The following is a 24,229-nucleotide window of genomic DNA, read 5'->3' on the forward strand; positions in this document are numbered from 1 at the left end:
TCAGATTTACTATACAAATCCTTTAATTTACAAATATTATTATTAAAATATACTGTAATAATGTACATACTGTTTTGCTAGCACACTTACAAATGCATGTATTTACATAACAGTACAAAGTATGTTTACATTTTACCAGTGTCTGTGTGTCTGAACTCTATGACCTTGGCATTACTTGCAAGTTGCTCCACTAGCAGAGCTACAGGAGAGTGTGTGTCAGTACATGAACCTGTAACCCAGAATAGATAGCGTCCTTCTGATATGAATATATAGGACACCTTAAATGTCCCCTCTATTCAAAAGTCCTTTCTCAATGAGCTACAGGCGTTACCCCTCAGCAGATCTGTTATCTTGTGTGTGGCGTTTCAAATACGCAAAGAACACACACATTTTCAAACAACATGACACTGTGATGTCCTCGTAATGCTCCTTCCTTTGTCTTTCTTGAACATCTGTTCCAGCTCAACCTTTTTAACGGGGTCCAGTCAAGGCAGTCAACCGCAGTTTGTATTGCCTTGGCATTTGAGCCCTTGGCCTTTTCAACCCCACGACAAATCTGACATGATTCATCGCCACTTGCAGTTTCCAGACCCTTCTTCAGTCCACTGCGGAGAATGTGGGTATTCAGAGGGAACGAACATAACAGTATATCCTTTTCCTCTGTCCCTGCAGCGTCCACACACACACACACACACACACAGACATTATATGTGTCCTCCCACATGACGGGGTGATGGTGGGGGGGGGGCCATCTGTAGTGACAAGTCTCATCCTGCAGGGGGTGCTTGACTCCAGGCATGGGAGTCTGGAGCCGCTGTGCACAGGCAGGCAGCCAGTTAATCACTGGTGGGTGACGTGAGTCCCTTGCAGGCAGATAGGTGAGGTCACCTGGGTGGAGTGTAGCCGTATGGCTTCTGCAAACAGAGCGAACCGTGGTTGGGAAGCGGATGGCCGTGGTAGTACTCTACCAGTTCGGCCAGCGAGGTAAAGGTGCAGTCCGTCTCCAGGAAGAACTTTGAGTCCTGGGAGGGAAGGAACAACAGTCAGGTGTGAGCTCAGAGTGACATGCAGGCTACACATGTATGATTACTGAGCTGTATTAGGATGTCATGGTATTGCACTGTTAAATATCATCACTACATGACACATACATTATGGTTGTTTTGACACGTCACCTTGTCTGGGTTTAGAATGATGATGGATGTTATTCCCACAACAACTCACCTCTTCAAAGAGTCTGTAGTTCCTTGCTTTTATTAAGCTCACATCCCACACAACAAGCACCTATGTATAGAAACAAAAGTGGTGAATAGATGCAAATTTTCTCTCACATACACCACACACACACACACACACACACACACACACACACACACTCAACCTTGCACAAACAGTACATATAATAGTATTGAGAGAAATGAACCTTGGATGTTTTAGTTCCTGACTTGCGGAAGCAGTAAAGTCCATCTTGCGGACAGCTACCACACCAATCTTTAAACATTCTGTAGGAGACAACAAATGAAGGTTAATTTAAGCACCAGAGGGCACTATGAGAACCTTTGTTTGTGTACATACACACACACAAAGAGTCCTATTAGAGAGTCCATTTAGGGTTAGAATTATTCATGATCTATGTACTTTTCCAAACAAACTGCTAGGCAAGCATAGTCCTCACTAAAATTTGTGAATGGTGCAAGCTAAAACTCCCCCTAAGGGCTTGTTTATGTAACTCCTCTCCTGCACCAGTAGGTGGCAGTATAGTGGCAGAGTGGAAACAAGGTTTCGAATCTGCCTACATCAGGATGTTTGTGCATTGAAATAACAGTGGAATTTCCATTCATTTTTAAATATACTCACTGACGTAAATGGCACTGTCATTTAACATATACTAACATCCGTGCACACAATCTTTGCAAAAACAGTTTTGCAGGGCAATAGTCCATACACCACAGTCAAAGGTCAACAGTCCAGGCTTGTAATGGAAATTAATTAACTGTTCATTTGGGTGTATTTTGACATAAATTGTAAGTCATGACATCCTGTGTTAATACTGGCTCTAGAAAAAAAAACTTCCCCAAACTATGGTATAACCTTATGGTGTGGAGTACAGTGGAAGGCCTTACCTTTCAACAATGCTGGTTTCGGTTGTCTCCACAAACACTGAATCTGGCAGTTGCACCTAAATAGATATATGTAAAGTAAAAATGAAAACAGATATACATGATGTACAGTATAAAGTAAACATGCAAAAGATCTGCAAACACCCTATATTAATGTCCAAAGAACTACAGACGTCCCTTCACATTCCTAACTCCGTGTATACATTCAGTGATACTGTAGTGCACCCCTATGGTTCAGTGTTCAGTGCCAAATCAACTCCAACAATGCTTCTAACCTGAACAGTTCTAGTCTTGCTCAACACGCCTTGCTAAATGTTCCACTTGATGTGCTCTCAGACTCAAATGTGCATGTAAACCACATATGAGAGCTTAGGTCTTATTTTGATATAGTCTTGGCATATGCAGCTTTGACATATATTGGTTTCCTCCAGAGTAAGATTAGGCCATGGTTTCTCTGTAGCGTCTTTATGGCTGACACACATCAATAAAAATGTGTGAGTGTGCAGCTGAGCTGCAGTGTGGACAGGAAGCCCCTCTGTGTGTGTGTGTGTGTGTGTGTGTGTGTGTGTGCGTGCGTGCGTGCGTGCGTGCGTGTGTATGTGGGTGTGGGTGAGTGTGTGTAGGTATATGTAAGTGTGTGCGTGTGTGTGTGTGAGTTTGTGTGTGTGTGTGTGTGTACGTATGTGCGTGAGTGTGTGTGGGTATATGTAAGTGTGTGTGTGTGTGAGCTTCACTTACGTTCTCATAGTCGTCGTCAGAGTCGTCCTCCGCTCCCCTCTTCAGCTTCGCTAGCTTCTTCACCACGCTGGGCATCTCGTCCCCCAAGGAGCGAAAGCTCTGCCCATCTGGAGACGATCTTCTGGAGAGAAAGGCAAGTGTTGACCATGACCTCAGTCCCATTTCTGGTGGACCAACGTATTTTTAAACATTTACAGCCTCGTAGAAATAATACGACTATTTCAGTCATGTTATGACAAAGATTTCCCTCATTGAGGGCCATCAAAAGTTCAGCTGAAGAATAAACCTCTGGTTCCTTTAGATGTTTATGTAGATTTTATATGCAAGTACTCTACATTTAAAGCTTATTTATTTTTGTATCTTTACCATCTAATATAAATACCTCAGACATACTGTAAAACTGACCTTGTGAAAATAACTCCTCTATATTTTATTTCATTATTGCTGTTTACCATTCATTAAATATATTTTAACATGGCCTATGGGTGGTCTTTAGCAGTGTTTGTTCTACAGACATTAAAAAAAGGTGCCTACTGCAGTGAAGGTCCTCTTGGAGTGAGCATGGCTTGGCCCGGAAGAGGAGGTTTAGGAGGAGTTAGCTTGGGTTTGACCAGAGAGAAGTTGGGCGAGGTGGTGGGCGGCTGGCTCGGGGGCTTCGCACCTAGGTTTGGAGGCATGGGAGGTGGGGGCTTGTGGAGGAGGGCGTGGTTGGATACGGAAGGAGGAGGGGGTCTGTTGGGTGGAGCGAAGGGGGGCGGCTTCTTGACGAAAGGAAGTGTGGCCGGGGCTGGAGCAAACTCGGAGGGACTGGGCTTCCGGTCCCGGCTCTCCACGAGGGGCATAGTGGAGGCCGTCCGTGTGCTGATCTGCTTCTTCAGGCTGTCCAGGGATGGAAGTGGAGGGCCCCGCAAGGCCGCGGGTTTGGGCACGGGGGGCGTTGGCGCGTGGGGCATTGGCGGGGGAAAGCTCGGGGGTAGGCTACATGGGGTGGGCACAGGGTAGGATGGGGGCGGCTTCTTCGGGATGGGTGGAGGTGTGGGTGGAGGCCCCTTAGAGAAAGCGGACAGTGAGTTTGGGTGAGGATGGTAGGGCACGGGAGGAGGGGGGTACGAGGGAGGGGGCGCAATGGGTCGACCTAAACAACAAATAAAAACAACCAAAGTTAACCTCTGAATCAGTACTCAAGTAATGTAGGCATTTACTCATGAAAAAACAGACTGCAATGCACAATACAGTATTTATTTTCATGGTTATGGTTATATGATTTAGCAGATGCTTGAAAACTACATTAAGGAAAATAGCAATAATTAACAATAATGTCAACGCAATATCAATGATCAATAGCCTAATAGAAATAAACATCATAATATACAGACCATAACTAAGAACCACTTAATTAATTAAGTGTATGCTAGACCCCTCTTGAAAGACCCATTTTCATATATGCACCATAAATGTTTTCCCAGTTCGGTTGATTGTACCTGAAGTTGGAGATGGTCCATCAGGCTTCAGGTAATCCTCTTCATCGGAGTCCTCTTCCAGGAGGTAATCTAAATGAAAAACATTAACTAATGAAGATTCGACACCTGAACAACCCAATTAAAGTACTAATGAAAGTACTTTCTTTAAAGTAATTGCACATCTCAGAGAGAAATGCATTGCACAATTGCGTAATGATCTCTGATTATGCACTTGAATACAGCATTCCAGTATCAAAATGAGAAGACTACAAGTGCTGATACATGGAGCAACTTTTTGAGCAATCTTGCTGAGCAACCACATAAATGTTTCCATATGTCCATATGTCACTGGATGATCACAACAACTTGCCTTCTGATGATTAATGCTCTCCAGAGAAACATTTGCTTCCCAATATCAATGCCAGTACAACGTTTGCCCAGCAACATTGCTCAAAAGTCTGGCTTGGGTTTCCTCAGCTCAGGAGCCCATTAAATTCTATTATGACATCATGGTGAACTTTAGAGAACTTACCACCTTCAGGATTCTCAGCAGTGTGGGTGATGTCCAGTGGACACTCAATTGGCCCATAGAAACTCTCCGCATCAGAGTCTGAGTCACTGTCCAGGGAACAGTAACAGTCAGTAACATTAAACCATCCATCCATCCATCCATCCATCAAACCGTGCATCCATCCATCCATCCATCCTTCAAACCATCCATCCATCCATCCATCCATCCATCCACCTATCCATCCATCCATTTCTAAAACAAAAGTGTTGATTGTGTGCATAGGCGTAGAGGGAAGTGAAAGCTCAAGAGATCTAAAACCTTTATCCAGCACATTAAGCAAAGATTCAGTGATCGGAAACTGTGTGTGCATAGTTTCCATGACCAAAACCTCACTCCCTAAAGAAAGCTGCTCGGAACAGAAACGGTCACCACAGCATGTGTCATTTATGTGCAACATCTCAAGCTGCCCCCAGGGGTCTCTTTTTCCCCATTTCCCATTTGTAAGAAGGTAGTAGCTTCTGGAACTGCATTATGGGGGTGAAAAACATATTCTGGAGTACAAATGCACTATGAAATTAAACAACTTATTTGTCCAGTTCAGAAGTCCAGATGCAAAAGCAAACTGCTAAATACATTCTCTCAGGTAGGCAAAGGCAATGCAAAGCAGAGGGTGTGTGTGACGACTTCAGCCGAGGACTAGCTCATTAGTTGAACTATGTCAGATCTCAGTATGCATGTGTGTGTGTGTGTGTGTGTGTGTGTGTGTGTGAGTGAGGAGGGGCGAGGGGTTGTGTTTTTCACCTCGGAACACAGGTGTCTCTGCGGTCATTATAGTGGTCGATTTCTCTCCTCAAATGACACATCCATTTCTGTCAACAAATCAAATAAATTGAAACATATGACTAATATGTAACAAATGACTAATTTGTCAATCATGCCTTGAGAATGACTATTCTATGCCCTCAACATATGTACCCTCTTTAGTGAACACAGATGCGCCCCTTACCCTTCTCTCATCCTCGCTGGCTGCAGAGAAGTACCAGGTTCTGTGTCTCTTACTGAAGTGCACAACCTTGAAGGGGAACACGTTACTGGATGTTGTCTCTTCCGCTGCTCTCATAACCCTGCAAATCCAATCACAGTACATGAAAAATGAGAATTCTAGAAGGAACAACGAAAATAATTCACTCCTCAACCGGTTAAGGTATTACTTTGTAACTTGATTTATGCTCACGATTTCATGCTAAAACACATGTTCGCCTTAAGACTCAAAACAACATGTGAGGGCATACTGTCAGATACAATCCTTCACTGTCTTCAATTATTTGGTTGTTCTTTGCTGTGATATGTCTTGCTTTAGGCCTACACAGCCTAGCTATGGAAACAGGCTACGCAGGCAAAGCCCAGCATGTCATGATGCAACCATGTGAAACGGCTATTTATACACCGCTGCTGCCGCGTAGGAGTAGTTGTGGTCAATAATTAGCCACGCTGCCTTTGACCCCCGTGCTCACAACAGGGAGGAAGAAACAGACAAAATGGAGTGAACTATGGACAGGGACAGAAACTTTTCTTCAGAAAGTACCCTGCTTGACGGGGATATTTCTTGTTTAATTCAGGGGAAATGTTGCCAGTGGTCTCAAACAGCACCCTTTGTTGGCTCAGTACTTTTGAAACATCGAAACATAAAACCATACGCATGTAGGTGTTGAAATAACACACACTCCTTTTGAGCAAAGCGTTGCGTGGCTTAAGTTAAATGCAAATTAACATCGTCAGTGAATATGTTTTGGTGTTCGTTGCAAGATGCATAACAAGATGTCTGCATCACCTCAGAAGTTTCATCATGATCATGCCCATCTGCCCATTTAGTCAGTAATAAGACACTAATGTCTCTCCCACAAACATAAAGATCTAATCAAAATGCCCCTACTTTTTTGAGTGGCAGTGCACATATGTGCTCATATATGCACTGCACTTACAGTGGGTCTAATGTACATTGTTCTCTGCACTGCAGAGGAGCAGAACATGTTCAGATGACTAACACAGGACACATTCCATCAAGTCACGATGCCAAAAGGACTCATAATGTAGCTCCACCAAATGCATTGAAATGAAACTGGTTGGCACTATAACCTATGTCGCAAGAGGAAGTTCCATCTATATAAAAAAAGTAACAGTAATGCGGTTATTCAAAACAGCATCCTGTCAAAGAACCAGAGATAGCCTACGCTTGTGGAGTATAGACGTAAATTTAATGTCACGGATGTAATGCTAAAATGCATATTTGAGACCACATTCTGAAACGTTATTTGTCTAGGAGGTACAGTGCCTATAAAAAGTATTCAGCCCCATGCTAAAGTTGACTAAAAAGAGGAATAAAAAAAATCATCTTTTGCACATGGATCTTAATGCCTTAATTAAAAAAATGAGGAAACATCCAACCTTTAAGGACACCAATTTTCTTTGTGTCTTAATGTATCGTAAATAAATATATGTTCTTCATTAAAATACATGGTGCATAAGTATTCACACCCCTATGTTAAACCTATGTTGAATTCCCATAGAGACAGGCAGATTTTTATTTTTAAAGGCCAGTTATTTAATGGATCCAGGATACTATGCTTCCTGATAAAGTTCCCTTGGCCTTTGGAATTAAAATAACCCCACATCATCACATACCCTTCACCATACCTAGAGATTGGCATGGTGTGTATTTCAGTTAGCCTATTAGCTGGTTTGATGCTCATTGAGCTCAATGCAAATCAAACCAGATAATAGGCTAACTGAAACACACATACACCTTGCATCATACATACATCACATGTCCACGAGGAAACCCTGGCTCACTATAACACTCTGCCTATAGCAAACTGTAGGTATTTCTCAAAACAGAGGTATTGCAACAAATTGATCCACTTATCACACACAGTCATGCCAACAGTGGAATGAGGCATTAGTACAAACCAGACTTACTGTAGTACAGCTTGTACAGCCCAATATGTGTGTGTGTGTGTGTGTGTGTGTGTGTGTGTGTGTGTGTGTGTGTGTCTCTGTGCGTGTGTGTCTGTGTGTGTGTGTGTGTGTGTGTGTCTGTGTGTGTGTGGTGTGTGTGTCGTGTGTGTTTGGCGTGTGTGGCATGTGTATGGCGTGTGTGTGTGTGTGTGTGTTGCATATGTATGGCGTGTGCGTGTGTGTGTGTGTGTTTGTGTGTGCGGCTGCAATACAGCCCACTAACAAACTGCTGAACAGGACCCTCAGTTTGACAGAGTTCAGAAACGTTCTGCTTCAGTCGCATACTGACCTGTTGTAACCACTGAGAGAGAAAGCCCCTTGTGGTGTGGCAGAGGTGCTGGTTTTAAAGTAGTACACACATCCTTTGTGAATTATTATGTAGCGTAAGGGCCCTGAGAACAGGAGCAAGAGAAGAAAGATGCTGCATCAGATACAAATGTTGTATTACCGTAACACTTTTTCTATTACAGACTGACAATACTCAAACAGGATAAAATGGAAGGAACTGAATGAGCGATATAATAACAGACAGACATCAGGAATCTTAAAATGTATTAATTTAGAGTACTGGAAGACTATAATTGTTACAAATATGAGAGACATTAATGAATCCTAAAGTTACAAACTTGAGAGAGAGAGTGACCAAACTTGACCAAAAGACTCACATTTCATGAGACTAAACTGGCTCCCGCCTTTCTTGTGGAGGTATCCGGATGTGGTGACGCCCCCGGGCATTGTCAGAAGGTTCTGGGCCCCGATGGCCCTCATGGGAACGGGCCAGGAAAGCTGAGGTGCTGACATGTTCCTGCGGAAAAGGTGGACAAACGCTTGGTTAGAATGTGCTCAGATTCTATTGACGAGATTTAATTGCTAAGATTCTATTGACACATGATATGATACCCGTATGGTGATTCACAAAACAAACGTAACATCATGGTCAAAATTATATATATTATATAATATTGACCATTGACAGAGAGCTCGAGAAAACAGTCTCTCTCTCTCTCAAGTTCACAAACGCAACTTTATAGGCCCAGTGAAATAACTTACTGGAATGCAAACGCTTTATCTCTTAGCATCTCTTATCTTAGCAACAACAATGACTAAAAAAGGCGACAAAAGAGACAAGATGTCGTTGTAACAGGACTAACTCTGTGTGGAAGATCAAGCCCTGTCTTTGTCCTCAGAGCTTCAGAAGACACTTGTGGTCAGTGAGTTCATCCCAAGCCCATCATTTGTTTATCAGAAGAGAGAAGCTCACCAAGGGCACCTCCCAGACCAACTCACCACCATTTCAGCTCCAAGCATGAAGAGGAAATTTACACTTAGTCATTTGACTGAAAATAGAAATGCGTGTCATTATGCTGTAAGCATTTCTCATACTCCCGTTAAATATACAAAGTAAACAAAGGCATTGTAGATTTGAATGAAGTGTAAGAGAAAGGAAAGAAGACAGCCTTTCATTTGAAACTGCATTCATTTGTGTCTGAACCGCCATTTATAGCCATTCCTCAACTCTCTCTCTCTCTCAGGATACATGACCACACAGAGTCTCAGGCGACTAGTTATTTACAGCAAATTAGATTAAGAAGATAGCCGCCGTTCAACCACGTTACTTTCAGTCTTGTCCATCGGGCGACCACACAGCATCGCTCTCGCTTTCTCTGGGCCACTGGGCCTGTCTCAGTCGCTCAGACACGTCAGAACGCTGACTCACCAGTGCCAGGGGTTAAGAATAACACTCCCGTCTGTTCCCTTTTCCTCCCCTCTCTCCATCCCACTGAGGTTCTTACCTCCTGCTCCTCTGTCTCCTCACACTCGGAACTGGGGAATTCTCGCCCATTCTGCTCCTGCCTCTCCACTCTGCTGCTGCTGCTGCTGCTGCCGCCTCTGCGCCTCAGGCAGGGCGGAGGACTGCGTGCGTGTACGAGCGAGAGAGTTTTTTTCCACCACAAAATAAGGGCCCGGTGTGAGTCAGAGCGCCTAGTGCCTGGACCCAGCCAGCCAGCGCGAGCTGCTGTTAGCGCCGGAGCCCCCTCAAGCCGACCAACCTGAGCCTAAAGCGGATGCGCGCGCTCAGTCAGGAAGCTGGGACGCTTCCCCTGGAATGCGCGTGCCCCTTTGGAGTTGCTGATTGTTTCACTAGGTCTCCCACTTCCTGTCTCCCTGATGACTCTGGCTGTGGGTCTACTTAGTTTGCGGCGGCGCTGGGTAGCTCCAAGCAAGACCTGAGACCAAACCGATGACGGAGGCCCGAAAAATCCCCTAGACTGTCCCGAGAGGTATCTGATTTCCCCTTGACATGAGCCTGGAGATGCTGGGTGGGGTGGATAAGGAAGATTAAATGCTATGGGACAAACACAGTCAGGCTTTCTGACTGAACATGGGCCCAGATTGCAGGGGTAATTTAACCCAGTAAGCAGAACAAAGGCTTAAACCTCTCAGAAGAATGCAGGAATGTAGACTACTCCTCCGAGTAGCTGAGTCTCTAACGGGAAACATTTAAGGGCCTCAAGCTTTCTGTTATCTCCAAATCAGTCTGAACTTAAGGGATAACGACGGATGTCTTATAGTGGACTGTGAGACTAAAATAATAAGATGAGTTTAGTCTATGCTAAACACTTGGGGCTGTCCAGCAGAACTTCAGGGCCAAAAGCAACATCCATTTCTACTCCTGTGACAGTTTTTGAAACGCTGGGTTGTCCACTGAGTAGATTAATGAAGGGAAGGAACACCAACACAGTCACACACACACACTCTCTCTCTCGCTCTCTCTCTCTCTCTCACACACACACACACACACTACTTCTTTGTTGGCTTTAAGAGGTCTGCATGTCTGACCGTAAGGTTTAATTTAGAGCTCAGATGATTTCTTAACATCTACTTGTGCACTTAAAGGTCAAAGTTACTTCAAAAAGTATAAATTTATTGTACACAAAACAAGCTATTCTCCAACTAACAACCCACGACTGATGTATCACAGAATGACCCAACACGGCGTTGATATATTCATATAATATATTCAGAATGACCCAACACATCATTTAATATATACACATTTACGTATCTACAACAACGATCACTGTGTCCAGTATAACATGAACATGAAATGTATAATGTTATGATGCAACACAAACGCTTTAAAACAGGCTCTAAAATCTGCAAGTTGTACCTGTAGTTGTACCTGTATCTCTGACAAGCTTCATGACTGAAAAATGCTTTCAGTGCTTTCAGTTCAAATTTTAATTTTTATTGTAAAAAACTTCAATTTCATGATGTTACAGTGAGTCCATTCCACTCTGCCAGTTTGACCAGGGTTTCAATGAGTCATAAAGCCATGACACAAGATGACCATGCATGTGTCCATTTTGAGTCCATTCAGGTCATCTAATAAGCAATAGGTCAATCTGAGATGACACTTGATGCAGTGATGACTATTCATGCTTTTTGTACAACTGTTTACCACAGAAGGGTGAAGACCAGAAGTGTTGTCTTTGAAAGGTTGTCTTAGATCCTCTCAGACCCTGGCATCTTTCTCCATTGTTCACAGATAAATGTGAGGAAAATGTGCAGACAAACATTAAAAACAGAATAGTAAATGTAACATTATCTTTAACTTCTGTGTGTGCAGTTCGAGGTGCAGACTGCATGCGATATATATTACATGTTATTTTTATATCCTTTATGTTACGGGTATATCCTTTATGTTTTGTCTTACTGGATGTGATGCTGAAACTTGAAACAAGTGTGACTTCAAGAGTAACTAACGAGAAGGTTTAAAGCCAGTCAAATAATGATGTCCTACTATACAATTGGTCAGTCAACCACAACCACTGTCAGATTTCTTTGGAATGTGTGCAATAGCAGGGTCAGTTTAGGGTTTATCTGTGTCATTCTAATTTCCACAGACTCCAGGACCAGCTGACTTTTGTTTATTAGAAAGCCTTCCTGTCCTGATTCTGTGAGTTGAGATGCTGTCATGCTCATAGTAAATACTGTCAGATGATGACTATAATGGTTTATTCCACTCTGATTTCCTGGCAATGCTATAAGTTTCCATAAGTTGGGGGTTGGGTCTCTGCCTGTGTAGTGGTAAGCAGGCCAGTGGAATCGGTAAAACTCTAAAGCAGTGGTTTTCAAAGTGGGGGCCGGCGTCCCCTGGGGGGCCGCGAGGGGGGGCCAGGGGGGCCTCAGCAAGTTGGAAGGAAAAATAAAAGCAACAAATAAATACATTTGAAATTTTTAAAATATACTTATTACTAGGTTGTTATACAATGCCATTACAATAATGTGTCGCATATCTGAACATTATATTTTCCATGATAACTGGCTTATTATATTTCCCTGATGACTGGGAATAATAGTAGAGTGATAGCTCTCATATAGCAGAAAGCCCCAAATACAATTTTTACACACTGTATGCTCCATCGCGAAGTGTTTGTGGCTAAAATAATTATTAGGATTAGCTTAATGTATTTTTACATTTGCCGTAGTATTCTCGATGGGTTTAATAACACATCACAGGGGTCCTTGGCAAGAACCTAGTGGTATTTGGGGGGGGCCTTGGCCAGAACCTAGTGGTATTTGGGGGGGCCTTGGCCAGAACCTAGTGGTATTTGGGGGGGGCCTTGGCAAGAACCTAGTGGTATTTGGGGGGCATTGTCGTGGAAAAGTTTGGGAACCCCTGCTCTAAAGGAAGGTAGCGGTACTGAAAGACCCAAAAGGACAGCTCGAGGAATTTCCATGGCAGTCATCGGCAAGCCACATACAGCCAGAATTTGCTTAGTTAACAAAAACATTATTTCTTTGTAACATGCAGCGTATGTATGGACCCTTTCAAGAGAGTTCCATTATCAGCATCATAGTTGGCCCCACAAGACTTCCTTTTTAACATTCCATATGTTATCTTAATGCAGAGGAAGTAGATTGGGGCCCAAATAGAATGTTCAAGCATTGTTTGTGTTTACCTTGTTGAAAGGGTCCATAGAAATGAAAGAGTAATACAGAACTTTCTTAACAACCCTGTATTTCCATATATCTCACCATGACAACAGCTCTCTTGTGGACAACTAATCAATTAGTTGTTAAATTGCTGCTTCAATTACTAGTATTTGTATTGTTTTATTTTATTTTATTTTTTACAGCACTTTGGTCAACCTTTGTTGTTTTTAAAATGTGCTATATAAATAAATTGACATTGACATTAAATTAATAACAAATGGTGAAAACTGTCGATTGGTGTTTCCCAAAGCCCATCATTTTGTCCTCAAATCCCTTGTTCTGATATTTGATATAAAGATATTTACTGCCATTAAGGAGCAAATAAAACCAGAAAAGACTAAGCGGCAATCAGCAAATTTTGAGGTATTTTCCTTCAAAATGACCCAAACCAATTATCCGTTTTACAAAATAGTTGGAGATTAATTCAATAGTTGACTACTAATTGATGAATTGATTAATTGTTGCAGCCCTGTGGACATAATATACACAACCCTCATGCTCTGCTGCGCGCACATGTGTGTGTGTGTGTGTGTGTGTGTGTGAAAGCTCTCTAAATTGTTGACCCCAAAAGCAGTTGTGATCCATCATAACAATGACAATGACAACAGTTCAAACAAATATAGCAGTGATTCATAGACACACATATAAGGGATAACATAGTATGGACCTGCTCTGAATCATGAAGTTGTAATGTTGTGGTGTTTGTCATTCACACTATTTAAAACCATTTCCTAAGTGAATGTAGCTTATTTCAGAGGACACATCTATATAATATGGTTCATGGCGTAATGACATGAAATTGTTTGAATAGGCCTATGTCTTGTAAAAGTATTAGCCCTACTAATACAGAATAACAAAAGTAAGCAGTCATGGTCATGGCTAAACCAATTAGCAATTTGAACAGTGTACGTGCTGAAGTGGCTTCCTTGCATTTTACAAAACAAATTCATTCATTCAATAGTGCACTATCCCACTGATCCAGTGACTGTGACCGGGCCTACTGATTCACTGTCAAGTAGCCTCTTAATCCAGTGTCCGTGAACTACAGCCTGTAGCAGGAACATAAACATGTAAATTATCAGCTAATGCCGACTCCCTGGCTGGACTAAAGGAAGGGGATACGGGTGTCTGACCTTGCTGAATCAGCTTGACCCTAACCTGCGCTGCACTCACACTGAGGCCATTTGTTCCACACGAGTGTCAGCATGACTTCAAAAAACAGTGGTGGTTAGGATATACAGCATTGCTCCCCGCATTGTCACTCTATTTAGTCCATGAAGACGGCAGTGTCTTTAAGTTGTCCACGTGGGAAAGGTCAGCTAACGCCACACCATTGTGCAAAAGTCATCCTGGCTTTCAAAATAAGGGACCCCATTCTTTGACAGGCAGTGAGGGTACGTTTCCATTTCTAACCATTTCTAAGCCAGAATCCTCCTCTGCACAGTGTAACAGCTCCGTGTTTACTGGTCAGAGTGGATACTTGGAGGAGTTTGGATGAACAATTGGAGTTGCATGTAAACACATGAGCAGTCTATTGAGGGCATTCATTCTAGCGCATCACAAAGAGGAAGCTTTGGTTGGAACATTCTCTATTCCTTTGTGTATTATTTTCAGGTTGTTCTTTGTGAAAGCCTGACTTTGCACCACGGAAACAGATTCTTGAGTAGTCTTTCTGCCATTTGCTACACTTGGCTTTCCCCCCCCTGCGTCACTTCCTACTGCCTCCAAATATGTGCTTTCCTCTTTTAAAAAAGGAAGTTGGCTCTTAACAATAATTATAGCCTTTCTGAGAATAGAAAACCGAAAGCCTTGTGCTAAGTTCAAGCCACAAAAACTGAGACCATATTTTTTAAAGGTGTGATTTCATTGCATCTGCATTGGATGAGAAGCCATTTTAAATCAAGAAGCAACACACACACACACACACACACACACACACACACACACACATTGACTCTATCTGATTATCAAACACAGTAGTGACAGTAGTGACAGTAGTGTTAAGGGAAACCACAACAATGCTGTGACCAACAACAACAAGCCACTTCCAGAAGCATACATTCACCTCCAATATTCTCAGCATAGGATGTTCTTTACCTTCGCCTAAAAATCAAAGTTATTTTACTGGAAGAGAAAGACTTTGCATGTAGAACAAAAATCATATCTTTCAGCACATCCCGTCATTAATAACTAGGGCCACACACTGAACTGCAGATTGGTATTAAAAACAAGCCAGCTAAATATCTACTTACTTATAGCGATCAAGACACATTTTCACACTAGGGTGACTTGAGCCAACGAATCTCTTCTTTTTCACCGACAGAGCCATAGGGTCTCGCACATCCACTCAACCATGTTACTGTCCAGCCAAAACGGTGCCGCTGGACGGACAGACTGACGGAAGCTAGTGACAGTCTGGGAGCTAATTGATAATGTCTCAGTGTCTGAAGGAGATTATGCACTGTGAGGGGCCCTGTAGGGCTTGTCATATCCGGCCAGCCCCTTGTCTCGCTCTAACCCAAACCGCACTTAGCCGTCATGTCACAGTTGCTGTTTCCTGTTCTCTGCCTATTAGGCCAGCACAGAAGACTCACAATCCTCACAACATGGCTTTAAGGGGGCTAAGTGTCCTGAGCATGGGACTTTCCACCACAGACGCCACACTGTCCACACTGAGTCATTTGAATTGAAAGACAAATGGGGTTGAGCAAAGAAACTGCACTTGTATACAGGTGGTGAATTTATTGTGAATAGATTGAGACCCACTGCCAAAATTCACCTGTTGATATTGGTCTGGTTTTGAATCAGAGAACACCTGATCATCTCAGTTATCCTCTCAGAATCATCAATGATTGATGGCACGACCTGACTCTCACGGTCAAAACACTCTGTATTGCTAGTATATGCTGAACGATATTGTTTATGATTTCCACCACTGAACTCAGTTTAACGTTGTCCAGTTGTAGACATAATCAGACAAAGAGACATTGTAACTTATAGGTTAAATGTAAGGATCAATTTCAAGGATTTTTCCTATAGCCTTATAAAACTTGTACTAGTCAGGGCTGAACGGATCATAATGAAATTACTAGTACAATTAAAAGAAAACTACAATTTCTACAGCATGTAATATAGTCTTTCTTATAGTAAAGTTGAATTGCTGTAACAGAGGCTGATGCTTTGCTTACAATAATTACATTTCTGAGTATTTATTTAGCTTGAATATCAAAAAGCGATGATATCAATTTTAAGTCGAACTGAACTGTTTTATTTATATTCAATACATATGCTTGCTGGTATGGTCTGTACCGTCAAAAAAACAAAACAAAAAAAACTATCAGAACTCTCAAATCTCAAATGATTTAGATTTTATTTTCCAAATGATCTTTTAACAAAAAATGAAATTTCCAGATATTCACCAAATGCTGTCTTTAATCCACCTTGCCATAGCCTAGTTAAAAGTGGCACTTACACAACCTAGGATTCTGCCATACTAGATAAAAGTGGCACTTACACAACCTACAATTCTGCCATACTAGATAAAATTGGCTCTTACTTAACCTAGGACTCTGATCTCTGTTTCCTGTCCAGCTACAAATGCACCAGAGTCCTGACAGCCTGTCCTGTAAGACTCACTCTGATCCACTAGCTATGGTCTGATACATCTCACTCAGACCACACTCACCAAAACCAGACTAATATCTCAGCATTCATACGACACCTACCTGGTCATTCACACAACCCATTTTCAAATGACAACAACCGTCCCATTTGAAAACAAAAGACTCACCCATTGAGGATCTCTGAGTGTGTGTGCTCTTGCTTCATGTCAGCGGTTTGCCGTGAGAGCAAGGCCGTTTCCTCTCTATGTGTCTAGGGCTTGAGCTCAGACCCTCCCATCTAGATGCCTAAAGCCAGGGCTGAAAGTGCTCCGACCACAGCCTCTCCGCGCAGCAACAGCGACCCAAATTACAAGCCTGCAGCTGGGACTGAGCGCCGGGACACTCTGGGCCCAGATGTGGTGCCTATTTAAAACACTTACATGGGCTGCTGACCAGTCTCTGTGTCAGGACGGTGCTTTGGAGGGGCTCCACGGTGGCATTCTTAGTGGCAATTTTGAGGTGCACGCGTCATAAAAAAACAGCGGGTTGCAGAAAGCATGCTTTTAAAAGCGCACAGCACTTACAGTAAGCCTCAGACCTACAATACGCATCTGAAGTTCATGGTTTCACATTCATAGAGTACTTTTACTGTTGCTTAAGGATCAACACATTTGGATGCACACTCAAGAAATATATTGTGGTGTGATATTATAAGGTACAGTACACCGCTAAACAAATTAAGAAACCATCTTCGTCAACAAATCGACAAAACCCTAGGCAGGGGTGTCAGACTCATATTAGGCAGTTGACCGGATTTGTTAGAATGAGATCTCATTCATAGTAATTGCCATGACTGCATGGGTATCAATTTTTTTTGATGATATACTTATTTACTGAAACCTGTTGGTGGGCCGGATCTAGCCCCCGGGCCGTAGCCACCTTTGACGCCCCTGCAGTAGAGCATGTGATACCAAAACTCCATTAAGCATTTGCATTTGCTATCAAGCATCTGCATTTGTCATGCATGGTGTTGCACTGCACTGGGTGCACCTTGTGTAGGAGGAACATTCATAAAACAAGTAGGCTACACAGAATATATTCTCACTGACACAAGATGAAACATGGAAAGGATCTCACGGTATTTTGAAACTGATCTAAATACAAATCACCAGCCAGCATACTTTTAAGTATGCTAAAAAGTGTTCTATAAAGGATAACTACAATTTTACTTCTACTAACAAAAAATTATATATGTAAACCCTAACTCAAGGCAATTGGTTCTGCAGTTCCTTCCTGTTAGCCTACCTCTTTTGTGAGACCAGAACAAGACCGGCCACAGTGAAAGATGTTAACTCCTTAAGTTCCTCATTCTAGTTCACCACCAGCTAGCTGTCCTCACCAACAGTGAGTGAGAGACCCACCAGTCTCATGGTTAGCTCTTTCAGCTCCTTCAGTGAGATATAAAAGCTTTTGGCCAATCAGATGCATCACTTCAAACAGAAGACAGTTGATTAATGTGGCAGGTAGCTAAAGTTTAATCACAGGGCTATAGTAGCCTAACTTGGTTCTTTGCTTATAGCTTTACGATGTCCATCAACATTTGGATTAGCCTATTCATTTTAAGACTATTTGTATGCTTCTCTCTGCTTTGGTTAACCTCAGCAATTGAAAGTGAAAACAGTGATGGGCAGCATACACAATTAGGCCTAATTGTTATCCGCTAAATGGCCTGCCCATCAAACAATTGACCAACATGTAGCCTGACTGTCATTGTAGCCTAAGGTATGGGTAAAGCAAAACATTACAGTAAGCTATGTAGGTTAATATCTAAAAAAAATAGAAAGAACCCAAACATTTTCAGGCGATAGCCCATGTCTTACATTTGACTCACTAAAATAGCCAGAACGGTGATGTACTGGGTGGATGTCACAGTACATTTGTTTCCCGTCATAGTGGAAAGCCAACAAATATCATAACAGCGACATTGAACAGTGACCACTGACAGTGGACCGTTCCCGACACAGGCACCTGTGGTCTTGGACATGAAACCAGGAATGGCATCACTGAATTTGTCATCAGCAATTTCCATTTTTTCTTGGATTCTTGGTTACTCCAAGTGTCTCTCTAATCATGCCTGTGAACGGCAATTTCAAATGCCTCTCATCTTCATAGGCAACTTTCATCACTCATCAGGCTAATGCACAGAATGGAACCTATTTGTTACTAAAATGTAACGAAATATAACAAGCAAGAACCAACAAGCAAAGAAGGAAGAAGTTACAGTATGCTGAACTGGTATAGAAAGGGAATGTGGCAGGCAAGCACACACAAGACTAGTGGATATACAGTGCATACGGAAAGTACTCTTTACTTTTTCCACATTTTGATTAAAAAAAATCCTCAAAATTCTACACATAATACCCCATAATAACAACTTAAGCCCTCATTACACTGACAGACTTTGGAAAGATTTGGAAAAGATTTTTGAAAGACTACAGTCTCAGACCATCTCACATCTAAAGACAAGTATTAGAGTTTTAAGTCACAGACTATGATTTTGCAATGACTAGGATCTTGCAGGGTCACTATTTACAAGACTGCAACTAGATTCCTTTAAATTATTACCCATCATGCATAGATAAACAGGAACTGAAATTATAGCCTACTAAACTCAAAGTCATATTTTCGTGTTTCTGCAGCATTGTTTCATGCGTGACATCCCTAACCGATATAGAGTTGTTCTGTCACGTGGAAGAGCTGACTAAATATGTATAAGAAATGACAAATATTATAAGAATAACAAATAATCATATAGGCTACAGCTGTCGCCTACTTTGCCCCTTCCTGTTTGGTGTTGGAGAGAGGTCACTATTGGTTATCATATTGTTCACGTCACTATTTGCATGAGCCACTTTGGAAATGTAGTCGCCGACTGTGAAAACATTGTACCAAAATCGTAGAATGTAAGGCCGCTATTAAAAAAAGTTTGTTCGAGATTTTTGCAAATTTATAAAAAAAAAAAATACAAAAACGAAGAAATCACTTGTACATAAGTATTCAAGCACAAGCACAAAATTGAGCTCAGGTGCATTTTGTTTCCACTGATCATCCTTGAGATGTTTCTACAGCTTAATTGGAGTCCACCTGTGGTAAATTCAGTTCATTGAACATGATTTGTAAAGGCACATATCTGTCTATATAAGGTCCCGCAGTTAACAGTGCATGTCAGACCACAAAACAAGCATGAAGTCGAAGGAATTGTCTGTAGACCTCCGAAACAACACGACTGTCTTGAGGCACAGATCTAGGGAAGGGTACAGAAAAAAATCTGCTGCTTTAAAGGTCCCAATGAGCACAGTGGCCTCCATCATCCATAAATGGAAAAAGTTTGGAACCACCAGGAGACTTCCTCGAGCTGGCCGTCCCTCTGAATGATCAGGGGCGAAAGGCTTTAGTTAAGGAGGTGACCAATAAACCGATGGTCACTCTGACTATGGTTTATCCGGTTATGTTGCAGATCGGATCATAAACAGCCACAGCAACGAAGAGGCGTGATGGAAGAATTTGCTGGTATTTGTTGGTCTTGGTGCTCTCATAAAAGATTTGCGTTTTGTCTGGATATGCTCATCGGATCATAAACGGTCACAGCAAAGAGGAGGAATGACCGAAGAATTTGGATATGCTCATCGGATCATAAACGGTCACAGCAAAGAAGAGGAATGACCGAAGAATTTGTTGGCAGAGAGCCCGTCATGAGTGTGGGGGTGGTAGATCTGGTCTGGGAGTCTTCAAAACTGTTGAGCCTTAGAGGTGTCATGGGCTTAACTTAAGGAAACACAGATGAAGAAAGGTGCCTGCTTGATAACCAGTGAAATGTTCTCAAAGGGCTGCTCTGACGGCATTGTTCTGTGTTGGTAAGGTTGCTTTGTTGGTGATTCTGTCTTTGATGGTAAACAGGCTTGGTTGATTGGTCTCTGGGAAATCCCCTCCCGACCTACTTAAAAATATTGGTAATTTTAGGCTAATTGGTTTTACAATATACTGTTAATTTTAATGCTAATGTAATGTTTATTGCAGTCACTTTGGACAAAAAACATCTGCTAAATAGCATAAACAAACACAAGCATAAACTTAAACCTCTCGAAGAAAAGGAAACTTAATAGGCTACAGATCTCCAGAAACAACATTTGCCCCCTCCCACTCATCCTGAAGAGGAGGCTATAATTAAACACGTATCGAGTGGAAATATTGACGACTCTCACAAGTCGACATCCCACTACATTTTCACTGTTAAGTCCACGTTTGACTCTGTGGGTAACCTCCACTTCCAGTTTCTTTCTCAAAGATATAAAATAACCAGAGTACGCATGGAAACAAACAAATTTTCTCTTCTCTCACTTCTGGAGCATAACTCTTACAGCAGTGGGGAGACGGGAAGCCTAATTAATGTGGTACAACTTCCCTCTTCTCACCAGTTTGTCATGTAAGCATTTTCCCGCATTAGAGGGTGTGCAACACATAAAGTTGTGCAGTTGCCTTAGTTTAAGCCACAGACGCGCCAAATCAAAATTATAGTAAATTTGTCACAAAACTGCCAGACCTTGAGACTACAAACCCAAATGGTCTTTGTCAACTTTCAGCTTCTTTCAAGTTGGCTACAGTATGACAGTATCATTGAACAGTCCATTGTGCTCGGGCAACTGTCATGACAGCAGATTTCAGCACGTTGCTGTCTTGGTTAAAGCAAAGCTCAGCAGAATGGACATCCTAAATGTGTATTGCTAGACGACTGAGAGTAGGCAAATTGGCAAACACTGCTCTCTACTGGTTTAGCTTATTTACAATGTGCCTATATAAAGACACAAAGAGCAATTACCATTTCATAATTTGCCACACGCTTTAAGAATTGATATGGAAGCATTTTTGTGAGTGAAGCCCTATCTATTTTTCAAGGACACCGTTTTGTGGGCATTTATGTTTGGTTATGTTAATGACTGAATCTCTCAGAAACAAGGTTTGCCAGTTGGCCAAAATTGTAGAATGAGACTGTCTCCTAGGAGGAGAAAGATAAAATCACATCAAGAGATATTTTATTACACTGTGAAGTCAGACAATTCCATTATACTTTGATCCCATTTTGGGGTTAGTTTGTATGGAGAGGAATATGGAGACCACTTTCCAGTCTCTGAATTTCATTTAACTTTGAATCGTTCTGGACAGAAGCCATTTTCCTCTGTTTGAGTGTGGGGGTTGTTTAATCAGAACAGATCAAACAGAGACTCAGGAAAATAGCAGTGGTTTAATTGGACCACAGAACTAAAAAGGCACATACTCAGTACATATCCATTAAGTCAATTAGCTATGAAGGTCCTAACAAATGTCTCACGTATTTAGTGTAATTGAAAAAAGGATCGTAAATGACATGAAACAAGTAAACCAACTGAGATGCCACAGCGCTGTGCATTGTATTTTCTGTTGTGTCCTCCCATGCTTACTCTTGTAAATTCTCTGAAGTAGTTTATGAGACTCAACTTAGCCTGGATATAGAGAGCATTTACATCCACTAGTTTGCCACTCAAAATAGGTTCTACATAAGACAACTGTTGAACCCTATAAAAAATATATGTTCTGTTAAATCCAGTTGTAAGGACTTAATTTGTCTGATGTATCATATAAGTACTGTATTTAGCCAGTTATACACGGTCAAAAACAGATGTGGACACCAAACAAATAAAAATGTTGCCCAACATGATTGGGTTGACGTTGTCAACCCATTCAAATGTTATACACGTAGTTGGAGAGGAAACTGACCTGTTTTTAATATCTTGCTTAGCCATCTGAAATCTACCATCAAAGAGAGATAGGCGTAGCCATCTGTAATCTACCATTACAGAGAGATATTGAATCATCCAGCATTACATGGGTCCATGAAATCAATTATAACGAAACAAACTATTTTCTTCTCAAGCTGGACGACAAGACGCATAGATAAAAAGAAAACACAATTCACACTTACACAACGCCTGCAGGCCTGTGGTGAAGTTAGCAGTATGGGTTTCCTGCTTATAAGCTAAGAACTCAGTGTTTGTTCCATCACTGCTATTATAAACCCATTGCCACAAGCAGTCTGACTCGCCACCAAAAGCACTGAGAGTTTTTGCTGCACGAACACTGCATTGTTTCCATCATGTGTGAGGTTACCACGCCATCGCCCTATGACTGACCTGAGATTCCGGTGTGGTGCACACATAGTACAGTTCATACCTGCCAACACTCCCGTTTCAACCGGGTTTCTCCCGTATTTCAAGGTCATCTCCCGGCGCCCTCTAGGGAAACTCCCGGAATTTGCATGCATGATCATTAGCCTAAATTTATTTTTTTTTAAACCACGGATCCATTCATTTTTTCTGTTAGTCTGAAATTTTCCGGGTTGCCAAATTGGGTATGATACGCCCTACACATAGCCTACACACAATGACTTGAGCTACTTTCAATTTCAACCCTTTTGTCATAAAGAAAATAGTTCTCAAACTGTGGTACGGGTACCACTGCTGGTAGCCTACGCGGACTCCTTCTAGTGGAGGAGTCTCCAAGATTTTTTGTTAAATAAAGATGACAATCACTTCTAATTATATCAATAATCTATCTTATATATATATATATATATATATATATATATATATATATATATATATATAGCCTGATAGGCTATAGGCTAAAAACAAATATAGGCCTACTTTGTTCATAAAAGACAAAAAATAGTTTAACTTCAGTGACAGGTACAGGATTTTGAAATATATCTATATCTATATCTATATGTACCTGTCACTGAAGTTAAACTATTTTTTGTCTTTTATGAACAAAGTAGGCCTATATTTGTTTTTAGCCTATAGCCTATCAGCCAATAGGAGCCAACAGGCCTACTTGGCTAGTTTAACTGTATGGAGCATTAGCAAATGGTTGACAAGCTAGCTGTGATGGCAAGCTAAGGAAAATAAAGCAAACATGATGGATTAAAAACATTAATGCAATATGGCTCCAAACGGGAAGTATTAGAAAGAGAAGTGTGGTGATATGTCGAGCAGAAATTGAAGTTAGTGACAATGAGCACAGCACATATGACCAGTGAAGCTTCCATGGCACCTGCCAGCAACAAACGACGCAACACAGTATTTAGGCTACAATATACAATATGTAAAATTGGCTATTGTATTTTAATGCCAGTGATAATGGTGGTACTTGGAGAGCCAATTGCCTACTCATTGTGAAAAGTTTGAGAACCACGGATTTGTCAAATTGTTAGAAGAAATGTTGTGGTTAACTGTTATTGAGTGTTGTTGATACACAATAGGCAAATTCTGTCCTCGGAACATAGTCTTTGGAGCAGCTTAGGAGTTTTGGAGGGAGGCAGCAGGCGGATAGCAAACTGGCATGCGTAGCCTAATTTCGGTAAGGTAAAAGCAATAACCGAAATGCAGATGCAAATGCAGAATTACATATGCAAAAACTGATTCTGTGCAAACACTGCACCCCCCCGAAAAAAACACAAATCTCCCAAAAAGCTAAATGTTGGCAGGTATGATTTATTATACAGGTCAGATGAGAGTACTTACAACTTCTGACCAGCAGATGGCGACGTTTCCCCCAGTCCAGGCCTTATGCACTTGATGCTCCTCATCTCTGCAGACTCATCCCTAGATTCTACCAGTTTTGGGTTCTTCAATGTTAGTTATCTGCACAGGTCAGTAGAAAGTATTGAGAAGTACAGAGGCCTGAAATGTT

General features: G+C 41.7%; 1 protein-coding gene across 9 annotated transcripts; it reads right to left on the reverse strand.

Moving 5' to 3' along the window:
• Positions 1 to 5: 5 nt before the first annotated feature.
• On the reverse strand, positions 6 to 24,140 carry sh3bp2 (SH3-domain binding protein 2). 9 transcript variants are annotated; one of them, XM_042081115.1, is made up of 13 exons: positions 24,061 to 24,140; positions 8,510 to 8,649; positions 8,134 to 8,236; positions 5,836 to 5,953; positions 5,631 to 5,698; positions 4,851 to 4,936; positions 4,340 to 4,408; positions 3,393 to 3,993; positions 2,859 to 2,979; positions 2,124 to 2,179; positions 1,424 to 1,502; positions 1,225 to 1,284; positions 6 to 1,022 (listed from the first exon to the last, which is right to left on the reverse strand). In XM_042081115.1, exons 1-13 carry the CDS (start codon positions 24,123 to 24,125, stop codon positions 885 to 887), a joined length of 1,704 nt encoding a protein of 567 aa, XP_041937049.1. In that variant the 5' UTR covers positions 24,126 to 24,140; the 3' UTR covers positions 6 to 884. The 9 variants fall into 9 exon arrangements, with proteins under 9 accessions (XP_041937049.1, XP_041937055.1, XP_041937056.1 ...); XM_042081121.1 differs by lacking the exon at positions 24,061 to 24,140 and adding an exon at positions 22,464 to 22,664; XM_042081122.1 differs by lacking the exon at positions 24,061 to 24,140 and adding an exon at positions 17,753 to 17,860.
• Positions 24,141 to 24,229: the final 89 nt, after the last annotated feature.

Source organism: Alosa sapidissima, chromosome 23 (assembly GCF_018492685.1).
Source record: "Alosa sapidissima isolate fAloSap1 chromosome 23, fAloSap1.pri, whole genome shotgun sequence".
In the NCBI taxonomy this organism is placed as follows: Eukaryota; Metazoa; Chordata; class Actinopteri; order Clupeiformes; family Clupeidae; genus Alosa; species Alosa sapidissima.